At 31.1% G+C, this 25,516-nt stretch overlaps 1 protein-coding gene across 5 annotated transcripts in view; it reads right to left on the reverse strand.

The window, feature by feature from the left end:
- Positions 1-25,516, reverse strand: part of LOC140439400 (uncharacterized) — a 743,908-nt gene that overhangs the window by 43,822 nt on the left and 674,570 nt on the right. For 4 of the 5 annotated variants that reach the window (XM_072529311.1, XM_072529293.1, XM_072529286.1 and 1 more), the window contains one exon: positions 24,775-24,960. In XM_072529311.1, coding sequence (XP_072385412.1) covers positions 24,775-24,960 — 186 coding nt within the window. The remainder of the gene's footprint in view (positions 1-24,774; positions 24,961-25,516) is intronic. The other variant, XM_072529318.1, reaches the window with a different exon arrangement.

The raw sequence follows: 25,516 nt of genomic DNA on the forward strand, positions 1-25,516 counted from the left end.
GCCCCAAATTTTATTATTCTAACCTTCAATAATAGTTTAAACTAAAAATCGCGACTGAATCCGACCGTTGTATTAGCCGTCATCTTAAATTTTAAAATGAAAAGGAGACATATTTTTGCTCAATATATCCGCCATTTTTAACTTTTTGATAAGTAGGAACTGAAATTGTTACAATAAATGTAATTTTTTACCATTTTTTTTTCACAAATTTTATCGTGCGTTCGATATTTTCCGAGTTAAGAGGGAAAATATTGGAAGGGGGGAAGAAAGAAAAATTTTCAAATTATCTCGTTTAATATTAACTTTACGAATTGAATGTACATAAACAAAAAATGAAGAGATATATATTTTATACAATTTTGATTTCTTTCATTTTTTTTACTGAAATCAATATTTAAGATCCTGTTTAACGAACCCTAGACGGTGACGTCATCAACAGCAAGCAATAAACAGAAACGAGCCTATAACTTTTAATATTGATTTTAGTAAAAAAAAATAAAGGAGATCAAAATTATATAAAATATAATTCTCTTTATTTTTGCTTATGTACATTCAGGTCATAAAGTTAATACACGATTGATATGATCTGTTACTAAATTTGTGAGAAAGAAATTGTAGGAAATCGCATTTGCAACAATGTCAGTCTCTACAATTTTTGTCGAAAAGTGAAAAATGGCGGAGATATTATTGAGAAAAACGGGTCTCCTTTAATCCCTATTCCTACTGGAGTAATATATAAGGTTTTGATTTTGTGATTCAGTCTTCACAGTCTAAATAAAGTTGTTATTTTTTATTGTTTTCGGGGGCAATTTGAGAAATTTTTACAATTAAAATTGACAACTAAGCTATTAATAGTATACTCACAAAAAGTATGTGTACAAAAAATGTTTTTTAGATTTGTCAAATGATTAACTACATCGACGAGTGAAATTACTGAAATCTCAGCTCCATCTACATCAAAATCTGTAACGGAAACACAATGTGAAGACATGGAGACTTCTAAATCATATGTGGCCTAATATTATTCGTCAAATAAACAAAAACTGTTAAGGAAAAAAAACTAATAAAAAACGATACCCTCAAAAATACAACAGTGGATGGGAAAATAAATGTCTATGGTGTAAAAAAGCACCAAATAGTAAATATCCTTATTGTATATATGTATAAATCTAAAAAATAATGCAACTATGAAAAACACTGTAGCCATCGACATAAGTATAAAAAAGCCTTTTTAAAAAATGAAAAGTTGGTTAAACAAGGTGAATTAAAATTGGCGATGTTTATTGCAAAACATGTCTCTTTTAAAACGATGGAACATTTACCGAATTTATTCAAATATATTTGCAAAGATTCTTTGCAAAGAATAATAAGAATATAATGGGTTTCTCTGCTGATAACTGCAGTAAAATGATGAGTCAGATAAATTGAGTTAAATTGAGTAAAATTCGAATCTAAAAATTATTAATAAAAAAACCGCAGTTTAGTTGTTGTTGTTGGTTGTAAGTTACACTGCACTGGTTAAATTTATATACTTCTAACGCATGTTTGAAACTTCCTCGATCTATAGAAGATTTTGGAAGAGACATTTATATTCAAATTTTAGTTTAAGTGCCAAAAGAATAAATATTTTTAAGGAATTCCAAGAATTTTGTGACCTTAAACCACATAGACTCCTTAGACCATCAAAGCCAGGTGGATATCATTACAACCGGTGGTGGATAGAATTATAGTACAGTATGATGCTTGCGTGCTATATTTTACAAATGTGGTGTTAGAGGATCAAACACATAAACTAGATATTATTTCTAGTGGCTTAAAGAATTAAATGTATAAATTATACTTGTGGTTGACTTTCAGTCGGAAACACCACGATTACATCACATCTTACCAAGAATTTTGGCACTGGATGAGCAAATATTAAAAAATTATATAACTGTTACGTACCTTAACAGTACAAACATACATAATATTCATCCAAATGATTCAAGATATTTTCTGTCTATTAAAAGTTAGTATCTGGGATTCCAAGTGCAAGAAATTATAGATAATAGTGGTGAGGAAATTAATAATAAAGATTTGCATGATTTTCGTATAAGATGGCTACACTTATACAGAATATAGAATTATCAACCCAAATAAAAAATCATTTTCCGTTCGGAAATGGACTTTATGAGTAATTGACGTGATTGGATCTAATATATATTTTCAGAATTACAGTTATAAGCATTTTAAAGTTTGCGAGAAAATTTCCTAATATTATATCTGATCAACATCTCGAAAATTTAAATTTGGAATGGCGACTACTATCAGAGTTGCCAGAAAACCAACTTAACAATTAAACGGATTTGGAAGAATATATTTTGTAGTTGGATGCCAGTAAAAATTAATTGGGTGTACTATTATTTCCAAGTTTATATAAGTTCCTCAAGAACATATCTTGGTTGCCTCATTTCAGCGCAGCCGGAGAGAGTTTTTCATCGCTAAAATTAATAAAAAGAAAATAATAGTAATCGGTTAAGTACTTCAGTGTGCCAAAATCTATTATTAACCAAGAAAATAACGAAAACTCTAACCTTCTATGATTGAGAACCACCGAATGATTTACTTTAGCAATATAAACGTTGATTTTTACTTTTTATTCAAAATATTGTTTTTAAACTTCAAGTTTTTAATTTTCTTAGTTCGTTTTTACATTACTACATGCTTGTATTTTTTTGTATTGTAAAATTTAATTACTTTGTTTTGTAGCAGAGTTTTTTAATTCAAATGTCTATAAAATTTGGCGTAAACTAATATTGTAAAGGACAAAAAATATATATTATATCTGTTTTATTTGAAAAAAAAATATACATACTATCATATCACTCAGGGAAATGCAGTTAGGGAAGTATACAGCTATAAATATTTGAGGACTTATATAACACACAATAGTGTTTAAAACACCGTAGACGCAAAATTTCGAGCCAATGCTTTTTAAAGGCATTAATTTTTTTCGAATCCTGAGAAAACTAATAAGTATTTTTGAAAAATTTAAACGCAGAATAAAAAATTACATTAATATCGAGGGCCGATAGTCCCTGAAAACTTCTATTATTTTTAATTTAGTAAGTAACAGGGGTGAAAAAGAAGAGGAAATTAAGTGTGATTTTTAATAATTTTAAATACCTCATTCAAAAGAAACTTTTTGTTTATTCCAAAGGACTTTCGGCACTCGGTAATAATGTAATCTTTCATCCTCCGTTTAAATTTTTCAAAAATATTTATTAGTTTTCTCAGGATTCGACAAAAATAAATGCATTTAAAAGGCATTGGCCCGAAATTTTACGCCTACACTCTTAAATATGAGAACAAGGATCGAAACAGTTACTAAGGTAACCGATAAAATGAAAAAGTTCCTGAACAGCTGCAATCCCGAAAGCAACTAAGAAATAGAAACTTGGTACGTGTTCTCAATATTACTTATATGGAAAGAAAGGTTGGACATTTAACAAGAACATATAAACGAATTGAAGTCGTTTAAAACGTGGTGCTATACAAAGATGTTGAGATGATAATATGGACAAAACTTTAATATTTGAGACAAAGAATAATAGATAAGGAATATGTATTACTACATGTAATAAAACCATAAAAACTAAAAGGTAAAGTTAAATGAAGAAGATGGCGGACAGGAAATATAAGTAACATGATGAATTCCATAGCAAATATCCACTTTTTTGATGCCAAAAGTATTGGTGTTGAAATTTGAGAGCACACTCTTGGGACCAATTTTTTTTTTCTTAGTACTCAATACTGAGTAAAAAAATAGTGCCGTCACCCGGAACAAGATAATCTTGTCTTTTTTGCGAGATTTCAAAAACTGAATGAAGGAAATATTAGTGATTTTTGAGTGTAAAAATGCCGCGACTTAAAATCACTGCTGAGTCTGTTTAAAAGCACCTATAAACCCTTTTAAAAGAAATTTTTAAAAAAATAAACATGAAAGGTCTTTTTGATGCTTTTGAAATAATGCTTTTGTTTTTCTTTTTGTTCACAAGCATGGAACGACTTCATTATCTCGTAAACAGCTTGCACGATTTTTATAGATTTTGGCGTATAAGGGTCTCGTGCTGCGGCCGATACTATGGTGGTATCTAAATTTTTCCGATCTTCCGTCTTTCTGAAAATCTAATGAACTATTTTATTTTAAATAGATAACCTTGTATATTTTTGCCTTTTGATATCCTCAAGAACTAGTGATTTTTTTTTATGTAATATTCTTTTTCTTCATGTACCATATCTTTCAGAACGTTGGTTACCATCATAGCTATCTTAATTCTATTCACTGCTACCCTAAATAGCATGCTTGTATCAACACCATACCAATCTCGCACTGCGTTTGCCTGCTATTTTTCCTTGCATGATATTTTGTAGCAACCTATATTTGGGACCTCTCATTACATGTCCAAAATACTCCAGCTTTCTTTGCTTGAAGCTTTTTATGATCTCAGTAGTCTTGCTATGACGTTTTATTATTATGGAGTTTAGAATCTTCTCCACCCAGGAAACTTTTAAAATTCTTCTATAGCACCATATTTCGAAAGCCTCAAGCCCACTTAGTTCCTTTTTTATTGAAAATACCAGCCGCTTTTTTCACTTTTTTATACATGTTAAACGTGTCATCTGTTTTCAAGTTCTTCAATATCATTGGACTGTTTGGCTATATGTTTAATGCTTCTCGTATTTTACGTCGAATTTCTTTTTGTATGCTCTTATAAAGTGTTTCGTTGTTTTTCGCTAGTCGCCGTTGTTCCATCAAATCCAGTATGTCATCTGTCATCCAAAACTGCTTTTTTAGCTTTGACCTGGCTTTTAAATTTCTTACACAGATTTCTTTTACTGTTGTTACGATTTTATTTAAACCCTTATCGACACTTTCAGCAATATTTTCCCAAATTAAATTTTCGTTCAGTTGTCTCTGAACTGATTCCTTAACTTTCTCGTCTTGTAATTGGGCTGTATCAATATTTTTGCGAGACTTCTTTTTGATTACCTTTTTTTAATTTTAATTGGGTTACAGCTGCTATGGGATTGTGATCAGATCCAATGTCAACACCTTAATAAGTTTTAACTGATTTGATGCAGTTTCTAAATCGATTTTTTATTAGAATGAAGTCGATTTTTTTCCTAATAATTTTGTCCTTTGATTCTGCATTCGACTTCTAGGTGTAGAGTCTTCTCGGAGGTAGTTTAAAGTGAGTATTCGATCTAATAAAATCGTGTTGTTGACAGAACTGGACAAGTCGATCTCCACGTTCGTTTCTGTTTCCCAAGCCATAATTCCTCACAATGTTCAAACAGCGTACTTTGCCGACTTTAGCGTTAAAATCTCGGAGGACTATGGTATTTTCTGCTGCTTTGACAAGATCTAAAGCATCAGTAAGATCTTTGTAAAATGCTTCTAATTTATCTTCATCACTGGACGATGTTGGGGTATAGAACTGAATTACATTGGTAATGAACAGCTTTGTAAACTCGTTTAATTTGAATATTATCCAATCATTTTTATCCTAATAATATCATAACAAAATCTACCGACAATAAATTAGTAAAAAGTTTAACGTAACTGGTGCAGTAAAAGATTTATCCAAATCATAGCGCAGAAAATCTACAATAGCTGAAAGCAAATTCATGTTAGAAGAATGCCAATATTTGAGTAGTGGAAAAATTAGGAATTTTAAAAACTCAGTAAAGGCCATGCCATTACAACAAGCCATACGATTTTTAAAACTTTGCATTACATTTTACATGATACCTGACTGCTCAACTCTTGATGATGATAATCTTATCTTTTGGTTTCTGAATATTGCCAGGTTTTGTTTTGTAAACGATGTTGTTTAAGTGATCGCACAGGAAGTGGTCTAAAAGATTCATGTCGAGTGATCGGGAGGCATTTGACAAAACCACGCCTTTCAATACATATTCTGGGAAACACATTATTTAGGTATTGCCTCAGCACACGAGCATAATGAAGTAAAGCATAATCTTGTTGCAGCCAAATATTGTCGTTTGGGATACTGTTATTGTCTGACAGTTCCAAATAATGAAATTTCTACAATAAAATGTAATTAAAAATTATATTAACTTGAATTTGGAAATAACCGAGCCAACTGGGGTATAATACTATTTTTAAATAAATCTAAATACGCCAGACCATATAAGTTTCTCTCAATCAAAAAACGGGTGTGGCAGTCCAGTGGGACTGCCGGTAGGAGTTATACTTCTATACACGCGTTCGCCGTTACAAATTTATATGGGAGTCAATCTGCACCATCATTACATATGTAATGCTATAGGTAAGAGAGAGCAGAAAGAGAAACATAATTAGGTATATAGGTATATGGTGCATCGTTTGCTGTATATAAACAACATTTGACTTGTAATAGGGGTATAGTAAATGAAGGATTGAATCAATATTTTGACGAAAATGTATATTTTTGTTTTCATATATGTATGAAGGAAGTTGAATGCAAAAAATACATTAATATACATTAATATACAGTCTTGATACTGTGTGTGGTATTCACTAATCCACCAAGGATTGTTACGTGACCAGTATCTAAAATTATTCCGATATAATTTTCCATTAATTAAGAAAGTGGCCTCATATTAAAATATAACATTAGGTACTTAAAAAAATTGGATCGTTTTAAATGTCATTACATTTTCTCATCATTATGCCCACAAACTCTTCACGTCTATCAAAATAATCATCTGACAACTCCTGAACTCATATTATTTTGCATGAATGGAATTTATTTCTACGTAAATATTCATTACCGACTAGAGGTGTGCTTATTAGTTATTTTAAACGAACTAGTTCAAGAGAACTATTTCACAAAAATGAACTAGTTCAGTGAACTAGTTCGCAAAAGAACTATTTGTAGGACCAAAATCGAAATCCGACCCTAACGTAACTGGTTGCCAGATGTCTCGTCTTACCATCACACAAGTTCGGCGCCGGCCGCTCGTTTTCTTCGGTTTTCAGTGAGTCTTTCACTACCGTACAAGTAGTTCGGGTTCGGAACCATTTCTTTCGATGGTATGTTTAGGTTTAAATATTTTAAATTTATTTCTCAAATGTTTTACAAATAACATTTTTTTTATTTGCAAAAAATTATTAAGATTTGTTTTTTATTAACCGTTTTAAATATAAATATGGTTCACGTATAATTTATTTTTATATTTACGTATATTTAAACTCATAGGTGTCAATAATTAGGTTATTTCTAAAAGAACCTTTACAAAAAAAATCAGTGAATTTTCTAGTAACATTAAATAACACATTTTCATTCTCACTTTTACATAAAATTATATTTTATGTAAATGCGTCGATCATTTTAACCACAACTAAAAATTTTTATTTCAAAATTACAATACGAGAAACAACGCAGCATGGCAACGTCCAAGCCAATGCATGGGCATAAGATCCGAACGATTATGACATTAAGATTAGACTGTTTATGTTATTGTCACATTCATAATCATTATTATCTGTTATCTGAGGCTAATCGGCATTTCTTTTTTTAAACTAGTCAGTCCATCCCTTTCACAAAATAATAAATATATGATCTCATTCATTCATTATTTTCTTCTTTAGAAGTTGAGACACAATTTATAATGCAAATCGTTCGCAGTGAACTAGTTCTATGAAAATTAATGAACTAGTTCAATTAGTTCAGTTGAAAGAATCGTTCATTTGAACTATTTCGATGGTGAACTACACATCTCTATTACCGACATTTGCGAAATCTCAAGTTCCCTGTATAATTGATTAGCAGTCAACTAAGAATCGCCTTCTACCGGACACAAACATCTAAAAATTTGTTTTCAGTTCATACAGTTATTATGTGCCCTGATTTCGATAAATATTTTAGTGAAACACTTTCGTTAAACTTTTTTACCAATTGACAGTAGATCTTGTTATGGGATTTCGGTAAGGATATAAATTATTAAAGATATTACATGTTTCTTGTTGACCTCTACGCAGGTCACCATATCCTAATATTATTAAAATTTCAATTCGTTTGTTTTCAGGCATGACTTTAAATAGACACCAAAAATACGAATTTATTGAGACGTCAAAGTTGTTATTGTCATAGTGATAGTCATCTAACTGTATTATTTTTTATTTAGCGAATATAATGTAAATATAGAAATAACTCCGAAATTATGACATTTACGTAAACGAAACATAACAAGAAAAATAACCATTTCTTCGTAAGGACTTAAAAAGTCAAAAAATATACAGGATGATCCATTTGAAATAAGAAAGTTCCCTATATTTCCAGAAAAATTGAAGATCTGGCAACAATATAAATACCATTATAATATCGACCACTTTTCAAGTCCCTTAGGCACCAAAATCTATAAAAAACGTGCAATCCGTTTCCGAGATAATTGAAGCGTTTCTAACTTAAAACTCACCCTGTAGATTGCAAATAAAGAGAAAAACAACAGCATTATTTTACAAGTATAAAAAAGAACTTCATTTTGTTTTTTAGAAAGGTTTATAGATGCTTTTGAACATACTCTACAATGGTTTATAGACTACAAAATAACTATTATTTCCTTCATTCAATTTTTGGAATCTCGCAAAAAAGGCACCATTTCCCTGGTTCAGGGTGGCGGTACTAAAAAAATGATCTTAAAAGTTTGCTCTTAAATTTCCAAATCAATGTTTTTGGCATCAAAAAAGTAAATACTTTCTGTAAAATTCATCAAATGTGTTATTTAAATGTTATATTTTTATTGACCTGTGACTCTTTATAAATTTCCATTTATAGCGTTGAATATAAACCTGATGCATTTTATATATATTCAATTCATATGGTAGATACAATTTATAATTTTTATTTTTAGTATAGTAAGATATGCGAACGAGAACTAAATGTAATATTAAAATATTATAAAATAGTATAATAATAATAAATATAATCACATTCTATGAACTACTATGTGTACTGGCTAGCCAGGAATTTTTTATAACAATAAATTTTCCGATAGACTTTTTTTACCCGGTGAAATTAATTTTTTTCCATTTGCAATATAATTAATTTGACAAAATTTGATGCTACCAAGTCATGAAAGTGTCTTTTAATAACCTAACTAAAAATCAATATATATATATATATATATATATATATATATATATATATATATATATAAACGATATAAACAAAACCACAAGTTTATTATTGCTGCAGTCAGAAGGTTGGCCGAGATGTTACATTTTGACTTTTTGTCGATCTTTCGGAATGGTTTTATTCCTTGTTTAAGACACTGTAATGTATATAAAAAAAAATGTGTAAATATTTACAAAATATCACAATTCGTCAGTGCAACTTACTAGTCGTTTAGATTATTTAAAATAAACTTTGACACTCAACATTAAAAACACAAATTTAAAATTTAATAATGGACAATACATTCTAAAAATTTTGGTCAGGATAGTGAAACTTAGTTTATTTCATGACATATTTTGATGATATGTTTTAACTCTAATATATAGAGAACAGAAAGAAAAAACCAATGTGATTAAAGTGTAATTAGTTGTACTTAATATTGTATTAATTTTCTCCAAGAAGCAAGAGGCCCATATTTGGGTAGTTTTGATTTTTAATTAATAACCTGTCTTAATGGTATGCAACCAGTTATTCATACAAGAATAGTTAGACATTTATAGGTATTTATTTTATTTTTGATGTTTTTCCAATAAATAACAATAAATGTTGCTCAATTTATCCATATCAGACTTTTTACTAATGCAAGATGTACTGGATTTTATGCAACATATTTCCAAGAAAACACGTTTTGTATGGTTTTTTCTTTTGCCAAAATACAGGAATCCTCGAAATTGAACTCATGTTTCCGAGTTCTTGCATGTTCTGCGAGTTGACATGCATTTATTTTGTTGGTTTTTATGTCACTGCGATGTGAGATCACCCTATTGTAGAAATTACTAGATGATTCTCCGATGTAAACGTTGTTGCAATTGGCACACGGTATAGAATAAACAACATTTGATGACTCCTGTATTTTGAAAGAATCTTTTGTCTTTGTGTATAACTTCGATACCATTTTCACATTCTTAGTTGCAATCTTCAGTCCGTTAACATTTCTGAAAATGTTCATTATCTTAGTTGTCAGAAGTGGAATGTAGGGTAAGGAACCATATGTTATTTTAGATGGTATCATTGAAGTGTTGTTGTCAATCTCACTTGTCGGACTTCATTGTTATTATGAAGATTTTGTTTGTTGGAAAATTGCGAGGGAAAAGGAGAACCGAAAATGAGTTTATTTAAAAGCCCTATAGGGTATGAGTTCTCTAGTAGTATAGATCTCAACTTTTTTAGTCCCTTGTCCCTGAAATCGATGTGTGACAAGTTAGTAACCCTAGTTTTTAAGGCCACAACCAAATTTGTTTTCGTCTTGGATGGGTGTTGAGAATGAAAATTGAAACGGTTAATAAAACAAGGTTTACGATACCACTTCGTTCTTAGCATGCATTGCAGTGATGGCTGAAAATTAAAAATAACTAATAATTAAAAATCAAAACTACCCAAATATGGGCCTCTTGCTCCTTGAAAAAAAAAAGTCTAAGTTTTACTATCCTGACCAAAATTTTTAGAATGTATTGTCCATTACTATATTTTAAATTTGTGTTTTGAATGTTGAGTGTCAAAGTTTATTTTACATAATCTCAACGACTAGTAAGTTGCACTGACGAAATGTGATATGTTGTAAATATTTACACATTTTTTTATATACATTACAGTGTCTCGAAAAAGGAATAAAACCATTCCGAAAGCTCGACAAAAAGTCCAAAGAGTGTTGCTCTAACATCTCGGCCAACCTTCTGACTGCAGCCCTAATAAACTTGTGGTTTTGTTTATATCAACTGTCAGTAATATCCTGTATTTATTCTCATTGGATTAAGTGGCCACATATTTTTGTCATATGTGATAACTTGCTATGTTACGTTAGCATACAAATAATTGTGAGAATCTCCTAAACTAAAATTTGGTAAAAACACCTTTTAGGCAAAAATTCTACATGAGTATCTATATTCCCAGAAGTTTATCTCATTAACCTTACTTAAAAAATTAGCAAGATAATCTAATAATCAACTTAATTATCATATTGTCTACCCTTAAAATTAGATAGAGCACTAATTGCCCGTGTAAGTGTGGATTAATGTGTAGCAAAATGGGAAGAAAATAAAATAAAAAGCAAAGAACAGTGGAAACAGTAGTTTTATAGCTCGCTTTCATTTAGACGTAAAAATAATTGTATTATTTACTTAGCATTTATTTGTCGTATTTTTATTTTATTATGTTAGAATGGTTAATATAATTTTATTTTGCGAATAATTGTACTAATAATCTAGTAGGATATTGAATTATCTCTAATTTTCCAGAAACACATTTCTATAGTCCTATGTATATTGTATAAACAAGTTTATAGAGCTCGGTGTGTTACTTATTTAGAGACATGACATATTTATAACTACTTCATCAGAGAGTAGTAATTTAAAGAACCAATCTCTAGATAAAAAAATAAAAAGGCATATTTCTCACACCTAGTTTCTACCACGGAGTGTAGTAAACGGCTGTGTTCTTCTTAACTATGTCTTAATTACCACCTGATGAGTGATACTGATAGTGCGACCAGAGCACAAACTTTTAGACAAAAAAGACAAGGCGTTTATGCGTTCTAGATTCGCATTATACTATGTCTTCTACAGAGTACTGGTCAAAACATACTACATTTAAAAAATGTTGTTCTTAACAAAAATTAATTCTATAATTTGTATTTAATATAATTTAATAAAAATGTTATTTGTACAATTTTTATTTAATATACTGCATACATTTAAAAACAGTAGCTATTATCTCATAGATATAGTTTACGATGTTACTCCAATAAGTGTAACAAATATGAAACCAAGCAGGAGATCAAAGAAGTTGCTACAGATGTTTATAGCGGTAACTCAACCATAAGATACCATTATTAACCTTTGTTATATGAGGGTAGTAATCGAAGACTTAAAACAAAACGATAAGCTCACAACAGTGTTTTAACTACCAAAGATTCCACCTCGTGAAAAATGTGGGCCACACCACACCAATACGCGTGAAATGTGGCGAAAGAGAAAAAACCCAAGAACTTACTTGGAACAAATCCAAACAAACAACACAAGTAATCAAAAATCAAACTGCAAAAGCTACAAATTGGCAATCATACGCCTAAGAATACATCTAAGACTGAAAACAACGTAACCAACGCGCAACGGTCCTTTACTTCTGTAAAAAAGGAAGCGTAATTATATAAAAAAGGTCAGTCAGCTGACAGCCAATTTTAAGTTGAGCTAAAGAAGGAATTAAGAGAATATCTGATTACAGACTTCTAAAAATCAAGATTAAGAGCCTACCGGAATTTATTAGATGAGCTCATAAACAGACTGAAATTCATGTTGTAGCCATACAGAAGACCAAGAATAAAGTTTCCTGAGTATGATATTTATAGAAAAAACTATAAATGCAATTCAGGAGAAACAGCAATTATGTATGCAAAGGGAAGATTAAAACACACTTCACAATCGACATCAAGAGGATTAAACTCTATAAAAGCAACATCGATAACAATCGATACAATACGGATCTCTTTTTCGTAAATCAGAACAAAAGATCCTTTATACGAAGAAGACATAAATGGGTCACTGATCACCGAAAAACTATCAATAATAATCTTCTAGATAATATGTTCTAGATATTCCAGTTTTCTTGTTTTGATTATTTTAAACTTTTATATTTCTTCATTCATTCATAATTTAAAACTTCTTTGACTACAGTAGGACTGGTAAAGAACAGACGATTTGTCGAGGAAACAATTTTTCCCAAAGTCAGTTTTATTATTTCACATCATCATTCTTCACTTATACTTTTATTAAAATTAATGTCGTATGTGAGAATGGTGAGAATTATTTATCATCCTTCGCACGTGTTGCCAAATTGATCCTCATCAATATTGTTCTGAAGCTATTTTCTTGTGGCCTTTTAAAGTAATTACTATTTAAATAGAATTAGGCCACAGTTAAAGGTTAAAGTAAGTTTATTAACGTTTTAATTTTGACTTCGGAAATTGTTCTCAAAATACAAACATTAGTAAATTAAACAAAATTTGTTTAATTTACTAATATTTGTAATTAACTTTAACTTTTAATTTACTTTAACCTTTAATTGTGGCTTATTCACATTTAAATAGTGATCCTCATCAAATAATCAACTGCTATTCAAACCAACACTTTAATTTTATCAGGTGACTTTAATAATTATTTCACCTACTGTATAAAGAAAAGGCATAGAAGTCGTCTATTACTTGATGCCTCCCAGCAATATCCTAATTACATATATCCCTAGAGTGACTGTCAACTTTTTTCCACAAATCAACCCTATCTGTGTCAGTCCTTAAATGACTCACGTCAGCTCTTATCCCAATTGGTATCAGATTGTCCTTGATGATAAAGTCGACTTTCTGCGAATTCCTTTCGGAATTCCTTCAGGGGCTATCGGACGACATTCTGGCACAGGACACGTATATCGTGGCTCGGGACAAACAGGATTATGGAGTTACAGTCCTTGGTTTAATCGTGTCTTGTCAAATTTATGGCCTGACAGGTAAGGGAAGGGTTTACGATCCCACTGCAGGAATCTTGACAAAAATATAGGAGCTTTGCCGACTCGGTGGACCAGAGGCGTGTGCATTTAAGAAAAATTTAATGTACTGTGAAGTATATCCGGAAGGTGCAGTTTAATATAATATCAGTTGCTCTTGATTTTTTTTTCCAACTTGTAAGTTTAAAATAACGACATACGATTGGATAAAGTACAATTATTTAAACTTTATAAAGGGATAGATATTTTCTACAACTAAATTAAGTACTAAAAGAATATTCAAAACATTAAATAGTTACATCTAAATATGTTATTGCTAAAATTGGAGTAAAATCAGACCCCCCTGGAACGGCTCTTGAAAATTTTGGAATTTCAAAAGGAAACAAAAGAGAAGACAAATTTCTGATTATTTTAACTCCTAACCTAACTTTCAAAAAAGCTCTATCAAATAAATAGTTTTTTCGTAAAGAAAGTAACTGGAGATGGACATGCAAAAGCCCAGAACATAAATGGAAATAATTGTTTTCTTCATACCAGATGAAAGGGTTAAATATTACAGTGCTTAGTCCATATACTAGGGAAAGCAAAGAAAAAACCCGGAAATGAAAAAAAAAAATAAACAAATCTTAAAGAAAAAACAAAGATATGATATCTAATAAAAGCAGCAATACAGATGATCGAAATTTTCTACAGAGAACTATATGCCAGTAAATATGATACCGATCCCTGCAAATACCTATCAAAATCAAAGAGAATCATATACTAGTGATCAGAAGAGACACTAAAGATCTCTATAGAAAAAATAAATAAGTTCTAAATAAACTAAAAAATAATAAAGAACCTGGAGGATAATATTATTATCAAGGCTTTTAAATCGAAACGACCAATACTACGACAGAAATGAAAACTCTTTAATCTATTATCATCGTCATCATCATTGGTGCTACGCCCATACTTCAGCGTTGAACTTCCTAAGCTTATTTTTACATTCGATCCTATTCTCTGTAGCTTGGTGCCAGTTTGCCACACCGATTTTCCTGGTATTTTTATTCACACCATCCATTGATCTCAAGCTTGGTCTTCTTCGACGTATACTATTCGGATAGCGCTGTTTCATTTGCTCTTGCTAGATATTCTACGCACGATTTTCATATTATCAACAGTCTGTTTTCATCTATATCAGCAAGAACCTATATCTCAGACCAATACATTATGACTGGGAGTATTCTTTTTTATATATGCCGGAATCAAAATTCAAACTTATTTAAAGGCGATGAATGCAAGTCACAAGGTTTAACACCCAATTTCCTATTAAATGAATATTAAAAGATAGCTTATAAAGCGGTAAAACATTTCCAGTTTTTGGCTGTATACCACAGTTTAAAAAACGTACACGCAAGTGTTAATTTTCTAGTGTAATTATTATATTAAATTAATAATAAATAATATATCCAAAAGGATTCAAAATGTTTTAAAACGTTTTCGGTCACATGGCACCTTTATTAGTGATACTTGAAACATTTGCAAAGGCCCAATTAAAAAACGGTATAAAACCTTTAGGCTACATATTATTAAATGTTAAATGAACTAAAAACTAAATGACATTATCAATGGTTATAAATTTTTTAAACAAAAGGGAACATACTGAACCCTTACTCAAAAATGGCTATCACTTGTAATACAAGCTTACCTTACCTCAAGTTACCAGACAAATGAATAATAATAATAAGGATAATATTAGTAATTTTAAATTCACGTCCAAATACCGGGTAAAAATAATATCGAAACAGAAAATATCGCAATTAACCGCGGAATATTTTAAGGAGACTAGCTGAGTCCATTGTGGTTCTGTCTAGCGATGAACCCACAATCCCAGCTATTGAACTCCACTGACTTAAGCTATAAACAACAATACTGTAGTGGCGAAGCTTAATCGTCTGTTGTATATGGATGATTTGAAACTAATGGCTTTCACTCGAGATAACTTAGATCAAATGCTAAAAACTGTAAAAATTTTTCAAATGATATCAGTATGCACTTTGGGTTAGACAAATGTCGTGTACTAAATATAGTCAAGGGAAAGGTTCAGCCCGGAGGATTCGATATGCAAAATGACCAAAACATCGAGGCTATGGGCAAAAATGACATGTATAAATATCTAGGAGTAAAGCAAGCGCGGAAAATTTACAATAAATAAATGAAATTCGAATTAACATCAGAGTTTATACAAAAGGTAAAACAACTACTGCGCTCACATCTTAATAGTAAAAATTTGTTTGAGGCATTAAACACCTACTAATTTTCCGCGCTTAGCTACTCATTTGGGATTATTAAGTGGACTAAAATGGATATAGAAACTCTTTAGCGAAAAGAACGAACACACCAGGCACAAAAACACCATCCTCGAAGTGCAATAGAAAGAACAACATTACCACGGTATTTAGGACGACGAGGACTTATTGATGTAAGCGAGCAATTAGAAAAACAGATTAATAATTGAAGAACTTATTTTCAAATGCAGGCAGAGACATCTACTCTTCATCGCGCGATTTGTGCAGTAGATGACACAACACCGATCAAAGTTTTATTGTTTTATTGTTTCATATCGTCAATGGACACCCAGTTATGAAAAAGCGCGGAATGCTGCCATTTAAAGCGGTGCCTTTTTTAACCAAGGTAAATTTATTCTTAAGCACTAGGGGGCACCTAGGGTGAATTACATGCAGTTCTTCCTATTGAAAAGTCACCTTTTAAAGACAAATATATATTTTTTTGATAGAATATATTTTAAAAATAACAAGCAAAAAACAGGATCACACGAAATTTTTCTTTTTTACCCCATACCTTTTTTCTACAAAGACATAGACATTGCTATACAAAAAAACTTTTGTAATTTCTCTTGAAAATGACGTTTGGTAAAAGGACATAGGATTAACATTAACCCAGATACGATTTTTCAAAGTTCGCCGCTCACACCATTTTTTGGCCATTTCCTCTATTTTTTCGCAAACATGGTTCTATAACTTTTTTCTACTCAGTTTTAAGTAGATGTAGTGGTACATTTAATTGGAAGGAAAATCAATAACCTTGAAAATGGTCTATAAATAGTAGAAGGTTTTAGAACGAACTGTAAGCAAGATACGGTTCTTCAAAGTTTTATACTTTTAACGATTTCTGCTAAGTTTTACGGCTATTTTTTAAATTTCTTATTATAACTGTCTCCTTTTATGTTTTGTATATTTAGGTATATGCAATACCAAATAAAAAACAAAGCTTATTTTATTCTATTGTAAAATATTTCAGGACTAGCGGTAACCAAGATATGGTTCGTCAAATTGTGATACTTGCAACGATTTGTATATACAAAAATGTACAAGGAAATAATACTCAAGTCGAAGTCGTCAGAGACGTAACTGCCGCTCAATGTCAATTTAATAACACCAAAAAAAGGTAGGCGTGGCAAAAAAGTTTGCCACTCCTACCCCGGGCTTACCCCTACATCCGTCCCTTGTAGAGTCGTTAGTAAACGGAAAACATCGATTTGCCAAGAATCTGTACGCCGTAAAAAATGTTTTAAACAACAATGTAGCTAAGATATTGTTGAACAAAAATATTTATTAGCAATTTTTCTGTAGAATGAACCGTTCTCTCAGAAACAATTTTTGAAGCGACCGGCAATTTTAAATGTGTTACTCGTGCGAAATCAAATTTTTTAATAAAATTTGCTTTTATAAAATTAACTGTGATTAAAATAGCTTTTAATCACAGTCGACAAAAATTAAAATGACTTTTAAAAATGAAGAGTACAGCTTTCATATGCTTTTTTTGTATTTTGCCGTAAATAGCAAAAACTGATTAAAGTAAAAAAATTTTAAAGAACTGTATCTTATTTAAAATTAGTCCTAGAGCCTTCTGCAGCAGACCATTTTCCAATTGATAATAACCAACCTGGTTTAAAATTGTCAATTCTCTATTTAGATTAATTGCAGAATCAGAAATCAAAATTTAATCATTCGCATACAATCATTCGACAATTCGATTAATATTGCTAGCCTTGGCCCCTTTTAGGAATAAATGATTATTAAATTAATTACTCCGTCACTGACGCTCTGTAAGTGTGAGTGATTTAGAGCCAACCAGCGAGTTTGCATTTGTGCGTGAATTTAGTGGATAAAAGGATAGCGGCTGGCTGGCGGGGGAAGTACACGCAAAGAAAATTGTGTCAGAAGTGCCAGAGCGAACGCTAAAATGAACGTTGTTAGTCTGTTTGATTTGTAAATAGATTTTTGTTCTTGACAAAAGCAAACCATAACCGAAATCCAATTTAAAACGAGTGAGTGTCCTGTCAGAAAAAGATAAAAGCGCTTCAAGCGATTTGTTAAGTAAGCCTCTGAAAATAGCAAATTGCGTATTATCGTGATGGAAACAATGTGAAATGTCAGATGGACTTCAAGTGGATTCGTTTTGTGTTTAACATAGTGTTAATGGGTTTTGTATCAAGTTTCTTTTCATATCCTCTTCTCATAAGTGTATTAAGTAGTAATGAAAATATTTTTTAATCTTCTAATAACACTTGTGATGCATTGGGTCTAAAAACAGAAATAAATCATTTTAAAATAAAAAAATTTGTATTGTTCCCATTGGATTAAAGATTCATCAATAATTAAATTGGGATTGTTCGTCAGAAAGGTTAGTTTAGGTGAAATTATTGTAGAAAAAAGAGTTTTAGGTTCGATTACATTAAGCTAAAAATTGCAAGACAAAATTATTATAAAAATATATATTGACACGTGTGCGGTAGACTTAAGAAAGGTAAACGAAAAAATGCACTCGCCTTATTCAAGCTGAATAAGGTATTATTTGCTCAAATAATAACTATTTCGCGTACTGCTTTTTTGGCATCTACCATAAGCGATAACTCAGAACTCAGCTAGCGTCCCATATATATATATATATATATATATATATATATATATATATATATCCAATCCTTCCAACACTAAGCGTGAACAAGAAAGAGCTCACGCAAACGACTCTCACCAAACACGGTTCTTTTAGATCCATTTCTGTCGATACTCTCAAACAATAACAAAGAAATTACAGAAATTACTGATGATAATGAAGTTCTACTTTCATATATATATATATATATATATATATATATATATATATATATATATATAAAACCTCTAAGCGTGATATCTTGTACTATTTTTACAAGGAGCCTATCAAAATAACTGACAGAACAAACCAGAATGACACAGAGATCTTCTCCTTGAAACTCGACAATTGCACAGTCCCCTCTGTATATAAACTTCCACGAACGAAATTTGTGTTTGACTCTCCAAAAAACTTCTAATCCGTCAGTTTAAAATTAACCATAGGTGACTTTAACAGCTATCACACAGCATAGGGGTATGCAAAAAAGACAATTGTGAGAGTGCCATCTCTGATATATCTCTGATTCACCATCTGAAACTCCCAAAATCGTTCTACAGCAGAATATATTATTATTGAAGGCGTATAGTCCCAACTTAACCTTCACAAGTAGCGTAAATGACAGCTGCTGTCTAGTCGGTATAAATGTACACACAATATTCAAATTGACGGAAACCTTATTTCGACGTAGATTCAATTAAAAAAAAGTCAAATCGGACAGATATTCTGTCAAGATGGATCGAGCACTGGGGAAACCTCAAAGCTACCGCAGCAAATTAGGATGGGAAATGGTTCAAAAATCCTCCCAAAGACCCATTCCTGGCAACTGTAGACAACAAAACCTTAACAGTGATGGACGCGACATATTGAGTAAATATCAGAGACTGTTCAAAAGATGGATATGAGATATGACAGTAAGATTACGTGTCAAGAAAATAAAAAAGCTGTGACAACCTCTATCTAGTCAAGTTATACCAGACCAAGTCGCTTATCAACTACTAGTTAATAGAAAATTCAGCCAGACAACTAATCAATAGATGTTGGTATCGGATAATAAAAAACGGCAGTTCAGCAGGCGAGGAGGACCTATATATGGAGCAGATCAGGAAGTTTAAAAGATACGAAACGCTGCCTACTAAAACTGAAAAATATGTTCATCTTTAATCAAAAATCGATATGTCCCTGAGTTCTTCAAAAATGTTGTCTCAGCCTCAAAATAATTAACAGTGCTTTGTCTTAAGAATTAATTTTTTTTCTTTTAAAAACATGTTTATGTGTTTTTACTAGAAGAATTCATAGACTCATTTGCCTTTATCACAAACAGTTAGTAAAATAAAATTATTGTAGATTATTTCTGTGTTTTTTCAAGTATTTCAGTGCCTCATATACCTATTGCTACAGCTTATACAGTAAATATGGAAAAATGAAGACCAAACGTAAATATGGAATATGATAATATGTAAAGGATGAAAGGCATGGAAAATGTTGAGGATCTTTGGAAAAAACATCCATGAAAGGATAAATATAGAACCAATACAAACGAGCGAATGAATAAATTATTTAGAGTTATTACAAGAAAACAAATATATTTGAATCTTTTAGCAAAAGCTGCTATCGCTTTTTAAATTGAATGGAAATATATGGCTTAGGAGAACAAATTCGTTAAACTTTCCGTGCTCGAATCGGTATCAATAGAGTGCTATGACTCATTTCAGCATTCCTGCTTTATCAGTCACTCGGGATGATACAAATTTAAACTCAAAAAGTTCAACGAATGGGAAATCTTAGGACTGCACTGGTTAGCGTACAATATATATATATATATATATATATATATATATATATATATATATATATATATATACATATACATATACATATATACATATATATATATATATATATATATATATATATATATACATATATATATATATATATATATATATATATATATATATATACATATATATATATATATATATATATATATATATATATATATATATATATATATATATATATATATATATATATATATATTCGTTGGTAGAGCTGGTTTTTAGATTAGCTGCTGATTAGTTTGTCATTTACCGGAGATTTTAATCGTTGCTCTTACTAGCAAAATGACAACCCCTCTGATACCTATACTAACGTTTAATCCTATCTTTACCGTTCACGAGAGATGTTGCGTTATCCCTGGTAATATACGGCGTATTATAAGAGTACGTTATATAGCAGAAGGAGAAGGTTGAAAGGCGGGTTTCGACGCCTTATAATCGGAACACACCAGCGTACCTTTACCAACCCGCACTGAGGCAGCGTGGTAAGGTACGCCTCAAAAACCCTTACATGAACGAGACATTTACATCATGGCTTTCATTCTCCGTAAATTCAAATGACCCTGAAATGTGTAGCTTTCAGGATCAACCTAGGAGGGCAGAAGTGGCTAAGAATCTGCGCAGTCTTAACCGCTACCCAAATAAAACAACGACGATTTATATAGCGACATATAACTGCCGCTCGCTGTCAAATCAATCTAGACTTGTAGAACTGGAAAAAGAAACGGAAAATATAAAATATGACGTCATATGAATCAGCGAAGTAAGACGGAAAGATGAAGAACTATTGGAATTAGCGTCAGTAAACACATTCTACTACCGAGGCACATCAACGGACAGAATAGGCGATATTGGTTTCCTAATCAATAAGAAATGTTAATGAAGAGTAGTAGATATAACTAGTATCTCGGAGAAGATAGACTAGAATAATACACTCCCCAACGATTACTCACACTGACGAAGAAATAGAGATCACTTTAAGTATTTAATTAATGAATTTATTGCCAAAGTGGGAAAGAGAAACGGCAAGGAATAAGTCGTGGAAAAGTATGTAGTCGGTGAGAGAAATGAAAGGGAAGAAAGACTTATTCAATTTGCACACTACCAAAATATGCTAATTGCAAATACATTCTTTAAAAAATCGAACAGAAAATGGACTTGGGTAGCCCCACATGAAATTATTAAGAACAAAATTGACTTCATTCTAACTCACAAGATTACTACAATAAAAGATGTCAGTATAACAAATAAATTTTAAAATAGGCAGCGACCATAAACTAATCAGAGCAAAACTTTAGATCTGAAACTATAAAGAATAAAACTAATCACTAAACCAAGAGTAAACGGTATAAATATTAACAATCTAAAAGAAAACTCAGATTACTACCAAGGACAATTGATGAAAGATTACATTACAAATCAACAGCTCTCAACTAATGGAAATCATCCTTGATAGTAAGGCCCGCAACAACAAAATAAACATAGTAAACTGTCCGATAAAACCAAAACAATGGTAAAACAAAGAAGGGAAATTAAAGTACGTAGCAACATATACAGAACTCTATAAGAAAATAAGAAAAAGTATTAAGGAATACATAAGAAAATGTAATGAAAGACTGGTAGAAAATGTAATCGCAACCAAAAAAAACTATAAGAAAACAAAAAAAGCGTAAGTAATTGGGAAGAAGCAAATCGTTGCTATAAGAAACGAACACACCAAAATTACAGAAAGATATAAGATAATATAACTCGTGACCAAATTCTGTAGTTGAATTGTATTTATTAGCTCGTATATATATATATACATATATATATATATATATATATATATATATATATATATATATATATATATATATATATATATATATATATATATATACGTATAAATAGATGAATTCATTCTTTTGCTTTCGATTGCAAGTTGTTTCATTTTTGGAAGAAGTAACCAGTAATGTGTTCTTAATACCTTGTTTCTTAGACAGATAGAAAATCGCTTGCTTAGTAATTGTCTTGTACATATTTAGTCACGAGCGGTAATGGCTAATCTATTGTTTTTTTTTGTGTGAAATTTTATTCTTTGTATTATTTGGCTTTTATAATCATTATTTGTATTTTTTTAATTTTTTTTTATTACTTTTATTTATTTTAAATAGTGCTTTCTATAGTCTGCTTGCTAATTATTTCTCTATCGTAATATACATACCCAAAGCGAAAGGGTTCTAGAATGAACGCATATACTGATACTCTCTTTCTGGTGGCCTCATATATCTTATATAAAACGCATCATATGAGCAGAAAACAACATGCACAGCTGCTTACTTCAGAAGATCAGAGTGTTTTTGGTCCCAGATGCCCATGTACTGATAATATATTTTCTATAACACGTATCACAGAAAAAGAAACAATAGGATTCAACGCTGAATTTCACATTGTATTCGTAGATCTCCGAACGCAATGGAAAATCTCGAAGTAGATAAGACCTACATAAATGCCGTAAAATCACTTTATAAAGACAGTGAATGTAGAATAGACGTCGGACAGAAACTACTCACTACCCTTTAAAGTCGACAAGGATGCTGTCTATCACCAACCTGATTTAAACTTTATATAGATGAAACACTAAAAATCTAGAATAGGAAATATGCTCAGACAGGCCTAAAAATTTACGACAGATATATCCACAGCCTTTTGATGTCGATGATCAAATAATTTTATCAGAAGACAAAGTCAATGTCGAATACATGGTCATTGGAAATACCGCAAAAGATCTGGAGATAATTAAGGAATAAAAAAATACAAACCAATAAATATAAATACTTGGAAGTAACTTAAACAAATTAGCAAACAGCTGCTCACTGTATGGCGTATGGTTCAGAGACGTGAGTAACAAACACCGGAATGGAAATCAGCATGTTTTGGAGAAAAGCTGCACATTAAAACTAATTGGCAAATTAAAAAGAAAGAATTAGAGAACTAACGAGTATGAAGGAGACACTCAGGGACGAAACAAAAAACAGAAATGACTCTGGTATAAATATATATGAAAACATTGGACGAGAAGAGAATACCATGAGACCTTTGAAATGGAAATTAAATAGGAGGAAAAGAAGACGCCCTAGATTACAGTGAAACAAACAAATAAAACAGAAATGGAAAAAAAGCAACCCCACTGAAGAAGATACATATGACGATTGGTATTTGGTAAACGGTTAACAAAATATACTGTGTTAACCACAGATAAGTAAGGAAGTAATCAAACAGCATTGTGTAAACTGACGGCTGATAGTGAAGAAAATATAGAAAATAAAGGATTTTATACAGAATACATGAATTCAATCTATGGAACTGTGCTGTAAATGGTTAACAAATCTATACGTATGCCCTTAACATATGATAGTATTGAGGCTTGTACAAGAATAAATTCAATAAACAACCGTCAAAGCTACTGGTTATGTTACAAAACAGAAGAAATTCGTGGAAATTGAGTATCAGCATATCATCCAAAAATACAATTTTATATCGTTTTAACGACATAGCCGCCGTAAGTAGTTGCCATAAATTTTACATAAATATGTACAAATTAAAAAGCCAAAAAATTTTCTGTTAAAAGAAAACGCCTTTATCGTTTTTAGAATTCCGTAAGAAAATACCTGCTGGACTTGTTTCTTTCAAAGAACAATAAAATGTAGGTCGACCTTCATTAGATTAAAGTGCCAAACCGGGCTTATCTTGAGAATATGTTTCATCTGATTTTGCAAACACAATGTTTCATTGAGTTGTTGATGTACGGTTCCATAGTGAAATCCATTTCAATATTTAAGTAAATAGAAAAATAAAAAAAAATTTACTTCTATCTGTGCCGCAAAGTCGATATATGGAATAATCACTGTAAAAATTATGTATTGGTAACCTTTTTTTCTTACTATCCATTTGGTCAGCAAGTACTTTTACCTTTCGATCTCTTTTTCCTTCTCTTATAAAATTATAGAACCGCGGTTGTTACTCTATTAGTGACAGCCTCTATACCAACAATCCTTTTCACAAGGAATTTAGTTGTACACGTAATGCACTACAGTACGTTCTAAAATAACTGAAATAAAAACATATCTTTAAAATAGTTTATTTTACTGTTTTCCACTGTTCTTAAAAGCAAAAGATAACATAAAAGGAATAAACCAAGCATTAAAAAAATATCAGGTTAATCAGCAACCAAATCGTAATCGGATAGAAATTACCCGGAAGAAGGAAAGATCAAACAAAAAGATAGCGCTAGTTACCTAAATAGTGTATTGGGCTGAATCTGACAATAGAGAAAGTACCGTGATCAATATCGCAGTTGCGCCTGCGCGCTTGCTCCCTGGCCAGCTTGGCTCTTCTTCTTAAACAGCATATGACTAAGAGGGCTAGAAGCGGGAATCCGAAGATGCAGGAAATTATTGGAACCACTACTGTTTCCGGTGATACTGAAACAAAAGAAAACACAGATCAAACACATAAATTATTAATATTTTTAAGTTTATAAAAGATAAATTTTTATTCTTTAAAAATTCTTCTTGATTTTAGAAAAAATGCACTTTTTAGCTTTACAAACTTGCTCCGCGTGCTTAAACCATCGCTGCAATTCGTTCGGGGGACTCAGGCTCAAATGTCCTACTGTTGATTTATCTCGATCGATTTTCAGCACTCCATGTATTAACGACTTGGGCCTTGCACATGTGCCTTATGCTACCGTTTCTTTTTCTGTTTAGGAATGTAGTTCCAGCTTTTCGTAAAAAATGCAGCATCTTCATTTTTGTCGTTTTCAATAGTCTTTTGGTTTTTAATATTTCTTGTTTTTAATTGTTTTCACTAGTTTCTACATTAAATCTTGTGATAGGTCTTATAGCTTTCTTGTCGATTCTATTTGATATAATATTTGGCTTAATATTAGGATTTTTTCATTTAATATCATTTAATCTTTCGCAATTTTCTAATAATTCCGTCAGTAACGATATTGAATAGAAACAGGCTCAGGACGTC

The sequence above is a fragment of the Diabrotica undecimpunctata genome, chromosome 1, assembly GCF_040954645.1.
Source record: "Diabrotica undecimpunctata isolate CICGRU chromosome 1, icDiaUnde3, whole genome shotgun sequence".
NCBI classification, from domain to species: Eukaryota; Metazoa; Arthropoda; class Insecta; order Coleoptera; family Chrysomelidae; genus Diabrotica; species Diabrotica undecimpunctata.